Raw genomic sequence first — 15530 nt, 5'->3', positions numbered from 1 at the left:
AAGATCATTATGTACAGGTTCAGTAGTAAGTGGGTGGTCTTGGTAATCCTTAAAACCCTCTTTTCAATTCCCAAATATTAGGAGACTCTTTAGCAATCTCCAGTACACTTAGCAGTGGATATTAGCATCTGTACTAATAAGAATGGAGCAGAAGACAGCTGACCATTCTATGTCATTCGCTCTACTATCTAATATCATTAGAGGATGAAAAGATTTTTATTAACTTAATACCTTGTTGTGTCTGAAGACATCCAGCTCCCTTTTGGTAGAGGTGGTGGTGACAGGGATGGAGTGAATCCTCCTGTGGCCAGTAGGGCCAGCTGTCCTGTTCAATTTATAAAGACAGGGAAAATAAGGGAATGTTTGTTCCTCTATTGACTGGATGCCACATTGTTAATATAAGTACTTATAAGCCTGGGTTGATTAGACCCCACTACTATGGTTTTTATAATTCTCTGCATCATTTACTCCCTCCCCAACATTGGCTGGGTCATAAATATAGAGATGTTAGCCCCATTTGCAAGGGTGTGCAAGGTTCCTATGGTTCCAAAAGCTTTGAACCGAGGTAATTAATGTGTTGGACAGCTGAATGCATGTCCCCGTTCTTGTATACCTCTTTCCCATAAGAAGGTTTGTCTGGTGTGGCTCCCTTAAGGTTAGAGCCTGGGTGGCTGCATAAGTACCAAATAGAACCATGCTTCATTTACCTCCCTCCCCAACTATTGTTGGATTCTGAAGCAGGGATATTGCTCCCCTTTGGATGGGTGCTCGACCATGGCAACAGTACAAAAGAGTAGAAATGTTTTCCTGTCATGTCATACATGTTGTGCACCTTTATTTAAGGCAGGATTCAGCTGTTCTTCCCCCAATTATATTGGGGTTAGATAAATAGATTGTAGATTGGATTTCTATTTTTTTTTTAAAGTATCTCCCCTGTGGTTTCCTGCTGATTAGAGTCTGGGTGATATTAGTGGGCACACTGCATTATGCCCTGCACTCATTCTCCATTCTCCCTCCTTTCCTAAGTAGGCGCAAGGACTAGGGTGCCCCTTGGAAGGGCAGTTAAATTGAAAGTTGTAACCTGAAAGGCTTATGGCTAAGTTTTTATCACTTGGCAGGCTCCCTTTCTTAATCTGCTCTTAAGATAAACCTTAGGGTAGAGCATGGTGGAGTGACCTTCGATGGGCAGTTCTCAAGATTCCCTCTGTTTTGTTTACCTCCATCTCCAATCTGTGTTTGACCGACAAGGTAGGGTTATGTCCCCTCTTTGGGAGGATGCTCTACTATGCTCAGTGCTCTGACTGGAAGTTCTCTTATGGATTTCCCTCCTTGTTATCGATCACACACATGATCTGGTGCCAAAGAGACTTGCCAAAAGCTGTAGCTGACCTTAGGTGGAGTGTCTCAAGGCATGGTATGAGCTGCTCTCCCCTAGTTGCATTGTTGTCGTTAAGTAGAGCCTAGCTCCCCTGCAAATTCCTTTGGGTCTGGAGTCGGGGTAATGAGGATTACTGGTCACACTGCTTTATGTCTTGCTTTATTTCCCTCCTTCCTGTGTAGGGGTAAGGAGTGGACTCTCCCTGGAGGGGCAGTTGTAGTAAATAGTCAGTAAGACTAACACATAGGGTTTTGAGCACTTGCCCTCTTACCTTTCTTCAACTGCTCTCCTGATGTCTTTAAGTTAAAGCAGACAGGATGGAATTGCGATTCCTCTGATTCCTTGTTAATGGATTCCTCAGTTTCATTTATTTCCTCCATTTATTTTTCCATAACTATGGTTGGGTGCTGAAGTAGGGACTTATGCTCCCCTATAGATGGTATTGTGCAAAGTCTCTGGTTGACCTTGCTCTAGTAGGGTTAATCGCTCTTCCCCATGAAGTGATTAAGTAGAGCTTAAGCTCTCCTGCAGTTTCCTTAGGGGTTGAGTTGAGAGGGCAATATCCTTGTCCTTTATGTTTAATTCTTTCTGATTAAGAGAGAGTAATACTATCCCACTTGGAATCAGTGATAGACTGAAGGTAGTATTTGAATATTTTCATTGGTAAGCTATTCCCTAGCGTCTTTAAGCATTGACATGACTAGTAGTCATTAAAGCATTTGTTTGCCCTTGGGGCACTTACATATTGCTTTTCACCTGCCTAGCAAGGAAGGGAGGAAGTTTGTAATGGCTGTGACTGCCCTAGCAGTAGAGCATAGAATATACTTTCTCTTGCTATTAGAGAAATTGAGGTTAGGGTGTGGCTCCACTATGAGTGGCTGCCAGCAGCCATATCGCCCAAGACTGGTTTCCCACTAAAGCTAAGGAGGGCTGAGCCTGGTCAGTACCTGGATGGGAAAAGTAGGCAGGGCCGGCTCTAGCTCTTTGGTTGCCCTAGGCGAGATGGAGTTTTGCGCCCCCCACCCCACTCCACTCACTTTTATCGTCTCTATTCTAATTCAGCACGTCCGTTTTCCTAGGCCTACCCCTAACCGAGAAGCACTTATTATTAAACACGTTCGACGCTTTATTTCCACTTTTCAAACATTTTCTCACTTTTTATTAAAAAAATAAATGCCTTTCCGATCTGATATGTGATGGGAAAAGGGAATAGAGCGAGTGTGGTAAAAGGTAAGCTCGAACCTCTGATCGATCTGCATCAAATCTTTATGCCATGTGTCTTACCACTACACTACAGCCGCTGAAGAGAATATAGTGAATACAGCATATTTGTGTTTAATGTAAATAATATGGTATCTATCGTTAGGCTGCTTCAGTAAAAAAAAAAAAAAAACGAGAGGCCGTATTTATTTCCTTCCGACGCTCACGTAGAGAGCGTTTGTACTTTTTATAACTAACGTGCATACGTTATCCATATTCATAACGAACTGGGCTTTTGATATTTAAATGACATCCATGTAGGTTATTGTAGATTATTGTCAGTGAAGTTATGTTTGCAATACGTATAGTAATTATGTAGAAAACTAGCAAGTGATAGCTTGGATAGCTTGGTGACAATATTAATAATATTTATAAAATAAATATTAGTTGATAAGATTGATACTAAGTAATTTTATTTTGTTTGACATCTTATTGGCTGAGATAAGAAGACGAACCTCTATACTGGGCTTTCTTTCGATTTTCTTCCTTTCTCTTTTTCCGTCCCTGTGCACCCGCGGGGTTTAGACGCCTCATTTTTGATGAACGCGCAAGATGAGCACTTGCCTGACCTAACGCCTGAACTAATAATCAATAATCACCATCAATTCAATCCAATAATCAGGTTGATAAGTAATTAAACGTGTGGCTGAGGGGGCGCCCTATGATGATCATGTTTCATGAACATTATGTTGTATTTCGCTTGTTCCGATTATATGCTTAATGTGAAGTAATGGGCGGCACTAGAGCGCGCTCGCGCCCCTAACACAATTGTCGCCCTAGGCGACCGCCTAGCTCGCCTATAGCAAACGCCGGCCCTGAAAGTAGGTTGCTACTGGAAGAGAGTGTTAGTGAGGCCAGCAGGGGGTGCTCAATCTGTGGTCTGTGTTTGTCCTAACGTCCCAGTATAGTAATGGGGACATTACTGTAACAAGCACTGTCCTTCGGATGATACGTTAAAGGGATAGTTCAGCAAAAAATGAGAATGTGATGTTTATCTGCTTACCCCCAGTGCATCCAACATGTAGGTGTCTTTTTTTCTTCAGTAGAACACAAATGAAGATTTTTAACTCCAACCGTTGCTGTGTACAAGACAAATATTGTGTGAATAGGTTATAATTCTATGAGAGCAAAAAAAAACATGCTTAGACAACATGCACAAAGAGCCCTGTGGCTCATGACGACACATTGATATTTTAAGACACAAAACGATCAGTTTGTTTGAGAAATCGAGCTGTATTTATATACTTTTTTTTACCTCAAATACAACTATATCGAACAGCCTGGATCGCAAGGATATATGAGCCAGAGCATGGATATTGACCTTACCGGAAGTGGAGCGTGTTCTAGGCTGTTGGATATAGCATTTTATTTGAGGTAAAAAATTACATAAATACGGCTCGAATTCTCACACAAACTGATCATTTTGTGTCTTAAGATATCAATGTGTCGTCATGAGCCACATGGCTCTTTGTGAATGTTGTCAAAGCATGTTTTTTTTTTTTTTTTTGCTCTCATAGAATTGTTACCCAGTCACATGATTATATGACTGGCACACAGCAACGGTTGGAGTTTAAAAAAAAAACTTAATTTGTGTTCTACTGAAGAAACAAAGACATTAAAATGGTACATGTGTTCAGACATAAGTGACGCTGAGGATGTTTCCCATAGCATCAACTCCATGACGCCATGTCTCGTTCCCCTTCATATTACATATGTAACCTGAGACCTCTTCTTTAAGCCAAATCCATAGTTAATGTATCTAAAATAGTTTCCCAAAAATAATACCCAAAAATGTGTATTCCGTAAATATTTAGTAACCCCCATAAGGTTCCAATGATCTGACTTTCTTCTGTGGAAACCAAAGTAAATATTATGCAATATATAGTCTTATATAGTTTTTTTGCAGGTGTCAAGAACCAAAACAGATAATATAAAGTTGTTCATACATACAGTATATTTGACATCAGAAGCCACACAATAGCTTTGTGCGACACATAATCATGAGCTATCTTTGATTATGTGAACAAAACAATATATGTGAGATCTATAGTGGAGGAAAATATTTTAACAACAACTTTTTGGCTGCTTCCTGACACAAAGCTATATTGTATGATATAAGATGAATTGGAATTTAACTTATGAGTCATGTAGCCTACATTTATGATAATTTAATAGTATGTGTTTTATTATATTTTGAGCTTAACAGCCCCAGTTTCCATCCTCTTTTACTGTATCATACAAACAACTTTTGCACAAATAAAGAAACTACTGGGTAAACTATTAATAAACTATGTTTGGTAGTTTGAGAGATTTTGGGCCAATGCTTTTTTTATTTTATTTTTATACAGGAGCGGAGGATGTGTTTAAACTCTGTCATTCAGTGGAAACAAATGGTTTGGCAGAGATGCTGGACACGCATGTTGGAACAGCATGCAACGCTTAACCATGACACCACTCTACTCAGACGCTGCTTCTGTCTATGGACCAGAATGGTAAAAACAGAGTTAAAAAACAGTTTTTCAACTGTGTGTATTCAAATAAAATATGTATAAAAAGAAATATATAAATTTGTCATTGTTTTACCTTATTGGAAGTTTGCTAAGGACTCCTAATGAGCCCCGACCCCATGATTGAGAACCACTGATTGAAAGTCCACGACTTCATAATGGACCCTTTTTACTTCTTTATGTTGTCTTCACATGCAGTCGGAAATGTCCTTCTTCCCACTTCCCACAGTTGTGATTATGAGCTTGTCGCATTCATCTGCTTTGTTGTTGGAAAGAACAGGAATCATGGAGGACACTAGGTTTATTCTTGCCTATTTATTGGGAACAAAAGAAAGTCCCAGCACACTATCAATTACTTGCAAAAGTATCAAAATTGCTTTTTTTGCCATAACTTTTCAGTTCCATGACCTTTATCAGTCATAGGAACTTGGGAATCAAAATTATTCCCCAAGCTTCCCAGTGGTAAATATACCACTTTTTTTTTTTTTTTTAAATGGCTAAGATAAAGCAGCTTGGGAGGAGATGGGCAGGTCTTTCCGTCAGCTTGAAATAGTCAGGGTAAAGGTCAGTAAAAATGATTTCGGCCTCTTTGGGATGGCACCACAAGGCGCCATTTACTTTCAGAATCAAGCTTATGGATCTAGGTCTGAAGTAATGAGTTTAGGTATAGGTGTGCAGAGCCAGTGGTTATTCTGGAGGCAAACATCTGTACCTTGAATTGAATGCGTGTGGCAACTGGAAACCAGTGCAATTTTATGAAGAGAGGTGTGACGTGTGCTCTTTTCGGATCGTTAACGATCCCACTCTTGCCACAGTCAAGTCAAGACACCTTTATTTATATAGCGCTTTTTACAATGTAGTTGAAGATTTAGTGTCCCAAACTAAGCTAGCCAAAAGCCAAAGGCAACGGAGGCAACAGTGGCAAGAAACCAAAACTCCATTAGGTGACAGAATGGAGAAAAAAAACCTTGGAAGAAACCAGGCTCAGTTTCCACTGGCTAATGAACAAACAAACAGTTGCTGCCGCATTCTGGATCAGTTGCTGAGGTTTGATAGAGCATTCTAAAAAGCCTGCCAAGAGAGCATTACAATAGTCCAGTCTGGATTGAACAAGAGCTCGGACAAGTAGTTGTGTAGGGGTCTCCGATAGGAAGGACGTGATCTTCCAAATGTTGTATAGGTCAAATCACCTGGACAAGGCAGTTCTAACAATGTGGTCTGTGAAGTTAAACTGATCATCAATCACAACTGGATGGGGTTATGGATGATGAACAGTTGAATGGAGAAGGTGTGATGTGTTTAGGATAATTTCGATAGCATGTGATGGCAGCATTAAAGGGATGTTTTGAATGTTGCTTAATGTTGATAAATCATATTTATTCATTTTTTTATGGCTTAGACTGTCGACACATTTAGCTTATATCTGTGAGCCCCTGGTTTTTATGCATGTTATAGGCTGTGGGGCCGCACTGCGAGCAGCAGAAGTGTGCTGTTGAACGGATTGAGAGCAAAGCAGGGAGACACAGACTGAACTTGAGCTTCTCCACGTGGGTGACATGTGTCAGCCAGCAGCAGACTGCCAGAGCCGTTTATGTTCGCACACTACAAAACAGGTACATGTTATATCTGTGACATCCTGAATAGCAGTGGGCAGTATTTTTGGCTGTTTTACGATAGATATCAAATTTCACTTTCGTGTTTTATAGCTATCATGTTTATTTATGTACCACTAGCTGCACCAATCCAAGTGTTGTCATGTCTGAATTCATGTCCTGACTAACGATGCTTTAACTCCGCTGAAACTCCACCGCAATCTGCCGGCCCCAGGAGTGATCCCTCTCCACCCACAACCCCATCAAGCCCCTGTTCTCATTTCGGGGGTGTTAGATCACATAATCCTCTTCATGCATGTCAAGATGGCCTACTCTGGCTCCAACCGGTGAGACACTCACCTTCTTCCTCAGTGTCTACTTCCATTCCAGTCCATCCAGCCATCCCTGCCATAAAACAATCATTTTTGACACAAGCCCTGATAATCTCGGACATCCAATTTTTTGAGCAGTTATATAACCTGTATGTATATCTCCAGTCTACCAACCCTTCTCCTAAATGTACTGCAGACTTCATCTCATCTGCTCAAGTGAGCAAGGCCTGCCAGGATGCAAAGGAATGCTGAGATGGCAATAGGATAAAGCTCAAACTGAGCAGAGGAGGGGGGTTGGGGTAAAATCCCCCAAAGCTAATGAAGGGGGCTTCGTTAGTCAACATCTGGATATCGAGGGGGAGAAATACATGATCATCGTAGAAAACAGCTAGACAACTCTACTACACCTCATTAACAAAGGCCACTCTCACTTCCCGTGTTAATGCCAATCTTAAGATGGTTCATTTGAATTTCAACCTGCGATCAATTTACTACAACTGCTAGACATTTTCCAGGCTCCAAAAACCTTATTCATGTTGTCTAATTTTAAAAAATCAAGCAGCTGGTCCCAGAGGCAGATTCAAGTCCAATCCCAGCCCTCATTATTCTCAGCTGATCTTCCCATAAAGTGAAAGTGTTGTGAAGGCCAGCCATTTGTGTGGCACACGGGGAGGGATTGGGGGTTAGGTGCCTTGCTCAGAGCTTTAACCCTGACCAGAATGTTGCCATCAGAAGGATTGGTTTCCAAATATTTCAGTTTCTTGATGTTGAGACGAAGGTCATATTGGCTGAGGCAGTCTTTCCATGCTTGGACTTGGTATTCCAGTTGTTCCCGGTTGGTGCCAGCCCTCCGCTGACAGAGAGCGACTGCCTGCCGCAATGAGTGAGCCAGAGCCTGATGAGGAAGGGACAGCGAGCGCCAACCATAACCTAGGAGCCAGAGCCCCAGAGTGAGTCTGACCAGGGGTGTGAGCCAGCAACATCTGTAGCAGAGGGAATCCTGGTGGAATTCGACATTGAGGACTGGCTGATCGATTTGGAGACGAAGGTCCTGCCTCCCATCCTATATTATCAGCTTGTTTTTCAACATCACACTTCCAAGACAGCAGTGAAACGGTATCATTGACCTGTTGGGAATTGGAATTCATGTCTCTGATCCTGTCAAGCTTACCTCTGACACCCTCATACTAAAGCGCACCCAGTCCTCCAGTCCCAACTCAGCTGGATGCCTGCAGCCCTTTACCTTGCAGTGACGTAAAGCCTCAGGGTGGGCAATCCCCAATCTTGCCTGAGCGAGAGGATCCTTTGGCTCCACCTCAGACACTCGCTGTCTCGTCTCCGCCTTAGTCTCCAGAGTCAAGCAAGTCCATCGGCTCTCTATCTGTGCCCTGGAATCCATCGGCTCCTCCTCCATTGGTCGTCGTATGGATGTCATTGGCCCTGTCAACACCTTGGGTCCTCCCTCTACTCTGTCACAGTCTGTTGTCAATGCTATGCTCTGGCTCTGCAACATCAGGCATCTTCCATCATCGCCGCCAGGTTCCTCCTGTCGCCATCCCTTCGTTGTTTCCTGTCAACTTCTCTTCACCACCTCCTCCACCTCCTCAATTGTGTTAGAGTGTATGCAACTTCCTTTTGTTCTGTGTTATGCTGTGTATGACTATTAAAGACTTGTGTTCGAACTTTATTCTTTTTTATCGTCTGTCTGTGCGCCGCTAGCTGACAAAGTCAACAATGGCATTGAAGAATGTTTCTAGCCATTCAATCATGGTGACATGCAGCTCCTTCAACTTCCAAAAATCCAGATTGTCAAAGCCCGGCTCTTTGGAGTTCTTCATGCTATCAATAGCTTTGGCAACTTTTTTTGTTGTAATACGAGGGATTGGGACAGCATTTGGGATGCCTTCAGGAATAAGCAAATGCGGGAATTCGATGTTGGTATAGTGTTGCTAGCGTTTCAAGATCTCACACCAAAAGATTATACTTGTAACATACATAGACTCAATGCAACCTGGACACATCATCAGTGATGTTACCTGGGCTCACGGAATGTTTTAAGCCTTTCAGGCATCGTACACTCTCACCCAGGCAACCCAGCTGGGGTTAATCAGGCCCCAGCTTGTGTCCAGGTAGCCCTACCCTGCCCACGGTTCTATTCTCCTTATCCACAGCCACCTTGAGGCAACTTCTGCTGCATCTGTGACCTCCTTGATGGCATTTCGCTTAATGGCCCCTATAATGCCCAGGATTCTGTAGGCCCTGCCGAGAGACTGGCTAGCAAATCCTCTGCATTCCACTTCAATGGGCTCACACGGCGCTTGCCACCCGAATTTTTAATATTGACATAAAAAAAAACTAAATCTAATAAACATGACAAAAAACTAAATTACTAAAATATGAACTGATATTAAAATGAAAACTAAATTTTAAAAAATCTAATTTAAAATATAAACAAAAAATATATTAATATGTTACTGAAACTAAAGAAGTGTTCATTGTATTTTATATGTAATTATTATCTCATCAGCTGTCATTAAATTGTAATTATATTGCGTGTGTGTATATATCGGCCATTGACCAACCTGTTTTCAGCATTGGTCATTATAACAGTCAACCACTAGTTTTAATCTTAGAAGATATGTTTCTATCTATCTGCAACATGTAACGTGATGTAAAACTCAGTGAATGTTATTGATATTGTGTGTTGGTGTCTGTGTGTGTCTGTGTCTGTATGTTTAAGAGTGTTTTCGGCATGGTTGAGGTGTGTCCAGGTCTGTAAGCAGAGGCAGGCATCTGCTCTGTTCTTTTCACGCTACAGACTCTTGCGTGTCAGTTTCTGTCAGTGGAGAATCATCCGTGCTCAGCAGCAGCTCGCGAACAGCAAAGTACAAAACAGAGTCTACCTGAGAGTCAAAGTCATCTTACAGCAGTGGAGAAAACATGTACACTGTGAGTCAAAATCATTACTGAATTATGCCAAATTTGTATTATTTTTTTCTTGTTTTTCCTGTTACACTGTAGTTTAATCATTTCCCTTTAAAATATCATGCCTGTATATAACTAATATGCATATATAATGCAAATAATTCATATTGCCTTATAATACACATTGCAAAGTAATATTGCAGTATATTGAGTGTATGCATCATAACAGCAAATTACGGTAGAACCTTACCCCATGTAGTTGCCTTATATTACTCAGTACTTGCTTAGGTAGGTACACTGTAAGTACACATAGTAAAAGCATGTGATGTTCTTGTGATTCAGATTGGGCCCATCGACAGGCTCTTCTGTATGAGTATGAAGAGAGGGGGAAGATTGTCATGAAGAGAAGAACCTTTCTCATGTGGAGCCAGGCAGTGGAATATTTCAGAAGATCTCAGCTTTATCATCAAAGAACCTTAAAATACAGGTGTGTGTGTGAAAATGAGAAAAATAACGGTGTATTCGAAGTCAGATGTCATTTAGTGGAGACTGTTATCCAAAACATTGTGCCCCGGGGGTGGGGGGTGTGTGTGTGTGTGTGTGGGGGGGGGGGGGGGGGGGGGGGTCTGAGAGGTCATTAAATATATATGTATATATACAGGCCAAAAGTTTGGACACATTACAATTTGTAATGTTTTTGAAAGAAGTTTCTTCTGCTCATCAAGCCTGTATTTATTTGATTAAAAAAATAAAAAAAATATTGTGATATATTATAACAATTTAAAATAATTGTTTTTCAATTTATTATACTTTAAATGATCATTTATTTATGTGATACAAAGCTGAATTTTCAGTATCATTCTTCCAGTCTTCAGTGTCACATGATCCTTCAGAAATCATTCTAATATGATGAATCATTTTCAAAGTTAGAACCAGTTCTTTTTCTTTTTTTTTATACTTTGATAAAAAATTAAATTAAATTAAATTAAATTAAATTAAATTAAATTAAATTAAATTAAATTAAATTAAAAAAAAGAAGATACTGTTTTAAAAATAGAAATCTTTTGTAACAACAATATAAACTACTGGTCAGTCATTTATTTTCTTTCTTTTTTTTTAAATAAAGCAATAATTTTATTCAGCAAGGATGTGTTAAATTGATAAAAAAAAATGATAAAGGAGATTTATATTATTTGAAAATGTTTTTATTTTGAAAAAAATGTAGTACTTTTGAACCTTTTATTCATCAAATATATTAGGCAGCAGAACTGTTTCCAACTCTCATAATAAATCAGAATATTAGAATGATTTCTGAAGGATCATGAGATAGACTGGATGTCACATGTGACACTGAAGACTGGATGTAATGAAGTTCGTAGATGGGAAGGAAGGAGGCGGGAACCGGCGAACGTTCAAAACCATTTATTCAAAATAAATAAACAAAATGAAAGTAAAACCGCGGGCAGCCCCTCACGGACGACTGCCCGCGAACACACAAAATTAAACGTGGGCAGCCCCTCACGGACGACTGCCCACAAACACAAACACACGTAAAATAAAACATAACATAAAGTCCAGGCCTGGTCCTCTCTCGTCTTCCGCTGCCATGTTCCTCCTTTTATGCTCCCGTCACATGACCGCGAGACGAGACCGGTGTGCCACGCAGCTGGCACTCGTTAACATCAATCACCGGCCCGCTCTCGCGGTCCCTCGCCCCGCTGCTTGCCACACCACTCTGGAGTAACGATCTGAAAATTCATCATCATCATCATCATCATCATCATCATCATCATCATCATCATCATCATCATCATCATCATCATCTTTATTTATTTGAGCATCTGAATTCTACAAAATTCAACATAGTAACAAGTTTCAACAGAAGAAAATGATTAAGAAAATTAAAATAAAGGGGGGGGGGGGGGGGAAACGTAGATATGATGCTCAAAAGGAGTAGGCAGAAGCTTAAGCTTATTAATGCCAACCCCCTTTTGAACATATTTGAGCAGTAAATACATTTAATCAATAAGACAGTCACCACATACTTATATAGTCCTATTTCAAAGAATATACAATCAACAATATTAATTCCAAGACGAGAAAAGAAGATTCTTCGATAAGTACACAAAACCCATCATTGCAAGTATCAACCAATCACCAATCTTGAATTTGCTTTTTTTCTTCCTTATTGTTATGAATTTAGTGCATTTCCTAGCCACAATTGTTCATAATTATAAATCGTTTAATTATATTGTCTTTATCAACTTATATTATCTTTGGTGGTCTCGGTAAAAAGCAGCAGTCAATGTGGGACCCAGGTTATCCTGAGACCTGACCCAGGAGTGCTCCTCGGGGCCGTACCCCTCCCAGTCAATAAGATATACTCCATTGGGCTGTGATTATGGGGCGTGTTTCAACCAAACCAGGAAAGACCTCAGTTGGGTAGACCTACAACCAATCAGAACAACGAATCGACGTCAACAGAGCTCAACTGCACTGTGTTGCCAAGGCCACGTTTTTTTTCTGCGGGCTGTTATCTATGTCCGTGGGTTGAAGCGACTATTATGTGATATATAGACCCATGAGTTTGAATATTAGCAGGCAACCTTGCCAAAATAACACACATTTTACCCCCCAAATGTCATCCGTCATAAAAACGTTTATACTTAAAAGAATAAACTATCTTTGCCGGTGTTGTAAAAAAATACAATAATTTATTGATACACAGAGTACTTACCCAACATGATCATCATTTTTGAGAGAAATTGTGAAGGTGAATGCATATACAAACAAGCTCTCCGTTTAGGATTTGAGTAAATATAATCCAAGCGCCTTTGATGACGTGTATGATTACGTTACTGTTGATCATCTGTCCGTCATCGTCTAAAGCCCGCCCTGATGATTTCATTGGTCCGAACAGTTTCTGTTCGGGGATTATTACTCCTCTATGGAGCAAGGCCAGACCATACTGCCCGACCTAAAAATGTTGTGAGCGGGGCTAAGTTCGGCTGGCATCCAGGCTAGAATTGAACTATAGCGCAAACATAATTAAAGGATGCTAAATACCTTGTTTTAACTTTGATAAAAAACATTCTATGGTGAGGTAATTAAATATTATGTTCTGCTCTATTCTACCTACAGGTATTTCTCTCTGTGGCTTCATGAGTTCAGGCATCATGCAGAGCTGCTGTGTATAAGCAGAGAGCTGGAGGAGGTCCGGACGCAGAGACTACAGCAGAGAGCGTTCTGTCTCTGGCAGCTCAAACTCAGCCATACACATTCTCAAATACTTCACATCACGAGTCTCATCCACCGCTGGGAAGACCCAGGGCATCTTCGTCTTTATTTGTGTGAGTGGAGGGAGAGACTTGTTGAGAGGAAGAGGGCCCGACTGGTGATGCATCAGTGGAGACAGCTCATCTCACGGGCCAGAAAGCAGAGAAACATCGTGCGGACAATGAAAAACATGTTCCTGTGCTGGAAAACAGCTTTCAGACAGAGGGCCAGGAGTAGAGATCACTGTACACAGAGACAGCAGAGAAGGTGAGATTGGGACTTAAAGGGATAGTTCACCCAAAAATGAAAATTAGCCTATGATTTACTAACCCTAACAATAACCCTGACCCATCCTAGGTCATATGCACCATGACACCTAATATCATCCTATGATATTTATCTTTCAGGAAAAGGCAATCAGAGTTATATAAAAAAATGTACTGGTCTTCTAAGCTTTATAAAGGCAGTTAATGGCTATTTCTGTTTTGAAGTCCATACAAGTGCATCTATTCATCATAAAAGTACTCCACACATCTCTGGGGTTAATAATGGCCTTCTGAAGCGAAGCAATTAGTTTTTACAAGAAAAATATCCATATTTAAAACTTTACAAACTTCTGCTAACTGTCGCACGTGCGTTCACGAGATACGGGCATTCCAGCGAATGCCGTGGTGTAGCGTAAGTGAGAAACGCAGAAGCGAAGAGGATAGAGCAAAACAAAACTTGGCTCTCCCGAGAACTATATTCTAACTCCAGCGTCCTATGCCATATGCTGGAACACCAGTCTTGTGAAAGAGTAAAGTTAAAGGTTGGTGTAAGTTCTACTTAAGTGGAGATTAGATTTCTATGCGAACAGATCTTAGCAGCGCAGCCAAGTGATTGGGAACACTTGTCCTTAAAGGAACAGTTCATCAGTTCATTAAATTATGTTTAATAAAACAACTAAAAACAAAGAGAACAAGAACTGCAAGCAGTTGTACGGGGCCAAGCCCCAGAAGGGGCTTTCGCCGAACGCAGAGCGACCTTTAAAAGGCCGCCCCCCACGGGACTCGAACCCATAACCTCCGGGCGCTGGGTCCATCGCTCATCTCGCTGCGCCACCGGCCGGGCTTGTGTTCAAACACCTGCTGAAGTTCCATAGTTCTAATGAGAGTCGAATCAAAAAGAAGATTTTTTTCAAATAAATGCACAGCATTTAATGTTTAAAAAGTTCTGTTTAGATCAATCTCAGAATGACTCAACGTCTGGAACAGAAGCACATTTTGCAAATAACCAATTGGCATGCTAAGCTAACTAGCATAAAAACACAAACACAGGAAGGGTCAACTTCAGTGACAAATATCTCAGGAATGGTAGCGAATATCAAAAATCTGTTCAGTCATTTCTGTGCGGCTCAGTCCGAAGATCATCTGAGACAAATTTGGACAAAATTGGACAAAATTTGTAGGAGGAGTAGCGAAAAAACTGTTTTTCACTTGTTTCAATATGGCGGACAGTAACATGTTTGGAATATGACAAATGATATATCGTCGGATTCTGCATAAGCCAGGGAACAAAATGAAATAAATTATATCAAATTTAGACAAAGCGTTCAAAAGTTATAAATGTTTTAGCAAAAATTCCCATATCTCGGGAACACTAGGTGGCGCTATTCTGAAACTTCTCAGGTACGTTCGGGACATGCTGACGGTCAGGCATACCAAATTTTGTGCAGATATATCAAATATTTCAAAAGATATAGCAATTTATGACAAAATTCAAAATGGCGGTCACGTGGTTCATTCGATCCTAACATATCCGGTATCCACAGATTCGGCATGACGCGGGGAATCCATAGACACCAAAATTATGATTTTCTGACAAAGCGTTCAGAAGTTATTAGCAAAAATAGCCTTTTTTCATATCTCATGACCCCTAGGTGGCGCTGTTCCCAACTTTGGCATGGACCCTCAGATCATGGGTCTGAAGAAGCGTACCAATTTTCGTTTCGATTGATCAAAGTTTGGCCGAGATACAGCCTCAGAACCAATTTTGGGTCGAGCTTGTTAAGTTCATGACATCATAACTTTTGAACAGAGATGAGTATCAAAATTCTGTTCAGTCATTTCTATGCGGCTTAGTCCAAAGATTCTCTCTGCCAAGTTTCGACAAAATTGGACAAAATTTGAAGGAGGAGTAGCAAAAAAACTGAATACTGTACTTTTCAAAATGGCTGTTACTGTAAGGGGCGGAGCATTAATGTAAGATATTGAAAATGATG

General features: G+C 40.7%; 1 protein-coding gene across 6 annotated transcripts in view; it reads left to right on the top strand.

Annotated features, from left to right (window-relative positions):
• LOC137038514 (protein SFI1 homolog) overlaps nucleotides 1–15530 on the top strand; it is a 47604-nt gene that overhangs the window by 19951 nt on the left and 12123 nt on the right. For all 6 annotated transcript variants that reach the window (XM_067413134.1, XM_067413135.1, XM_067413133.1 and 3 more), the window contains 5 exons: nucleotides 4987–5130; nucleotides 6601–6758; nucleotides 9810–10018; nucleotides 10337–10481; nucleotides 13136–13537. In XM_067413134.1, coding sequence (XP_067269235.1) covers nucleotides 4987–5130; nucleotides 6601–6758; nucleotides 9810–10018; nucleotides 10337–10481; nucleotides 13136–13537 — 1058 coding nt within the window. The remainder of the gene's footprint in view (nucleotides 1–4986; nucleotides 5131–6600; nucleotides 6759–9809; nucleotides 10019–10336; nucleotides 10482–13135; nucleotides 13538–15530) is intronic.

This window comes from Pseudorasbora parva, chromosome 13 (genome assembly GCF_024679245.1).
Source record: "Pseudorasbora parva isolate DD20220531a chromosome 13, ASM2467924v1, whole genome shotgun sequence".
Classification (NCBI taxonomy): Eukaryota; Metazoa; Chordata; class Actinopteri; order Cypriniformes; family Gobionidae; genus Pseudorasbora; species Pseudorasbora parva.
The sequence above is the reverse complement of the archived record's forward strand: the minus strand, read 5'-3'. Positions and strand labels throughout refer to the sequence as shown.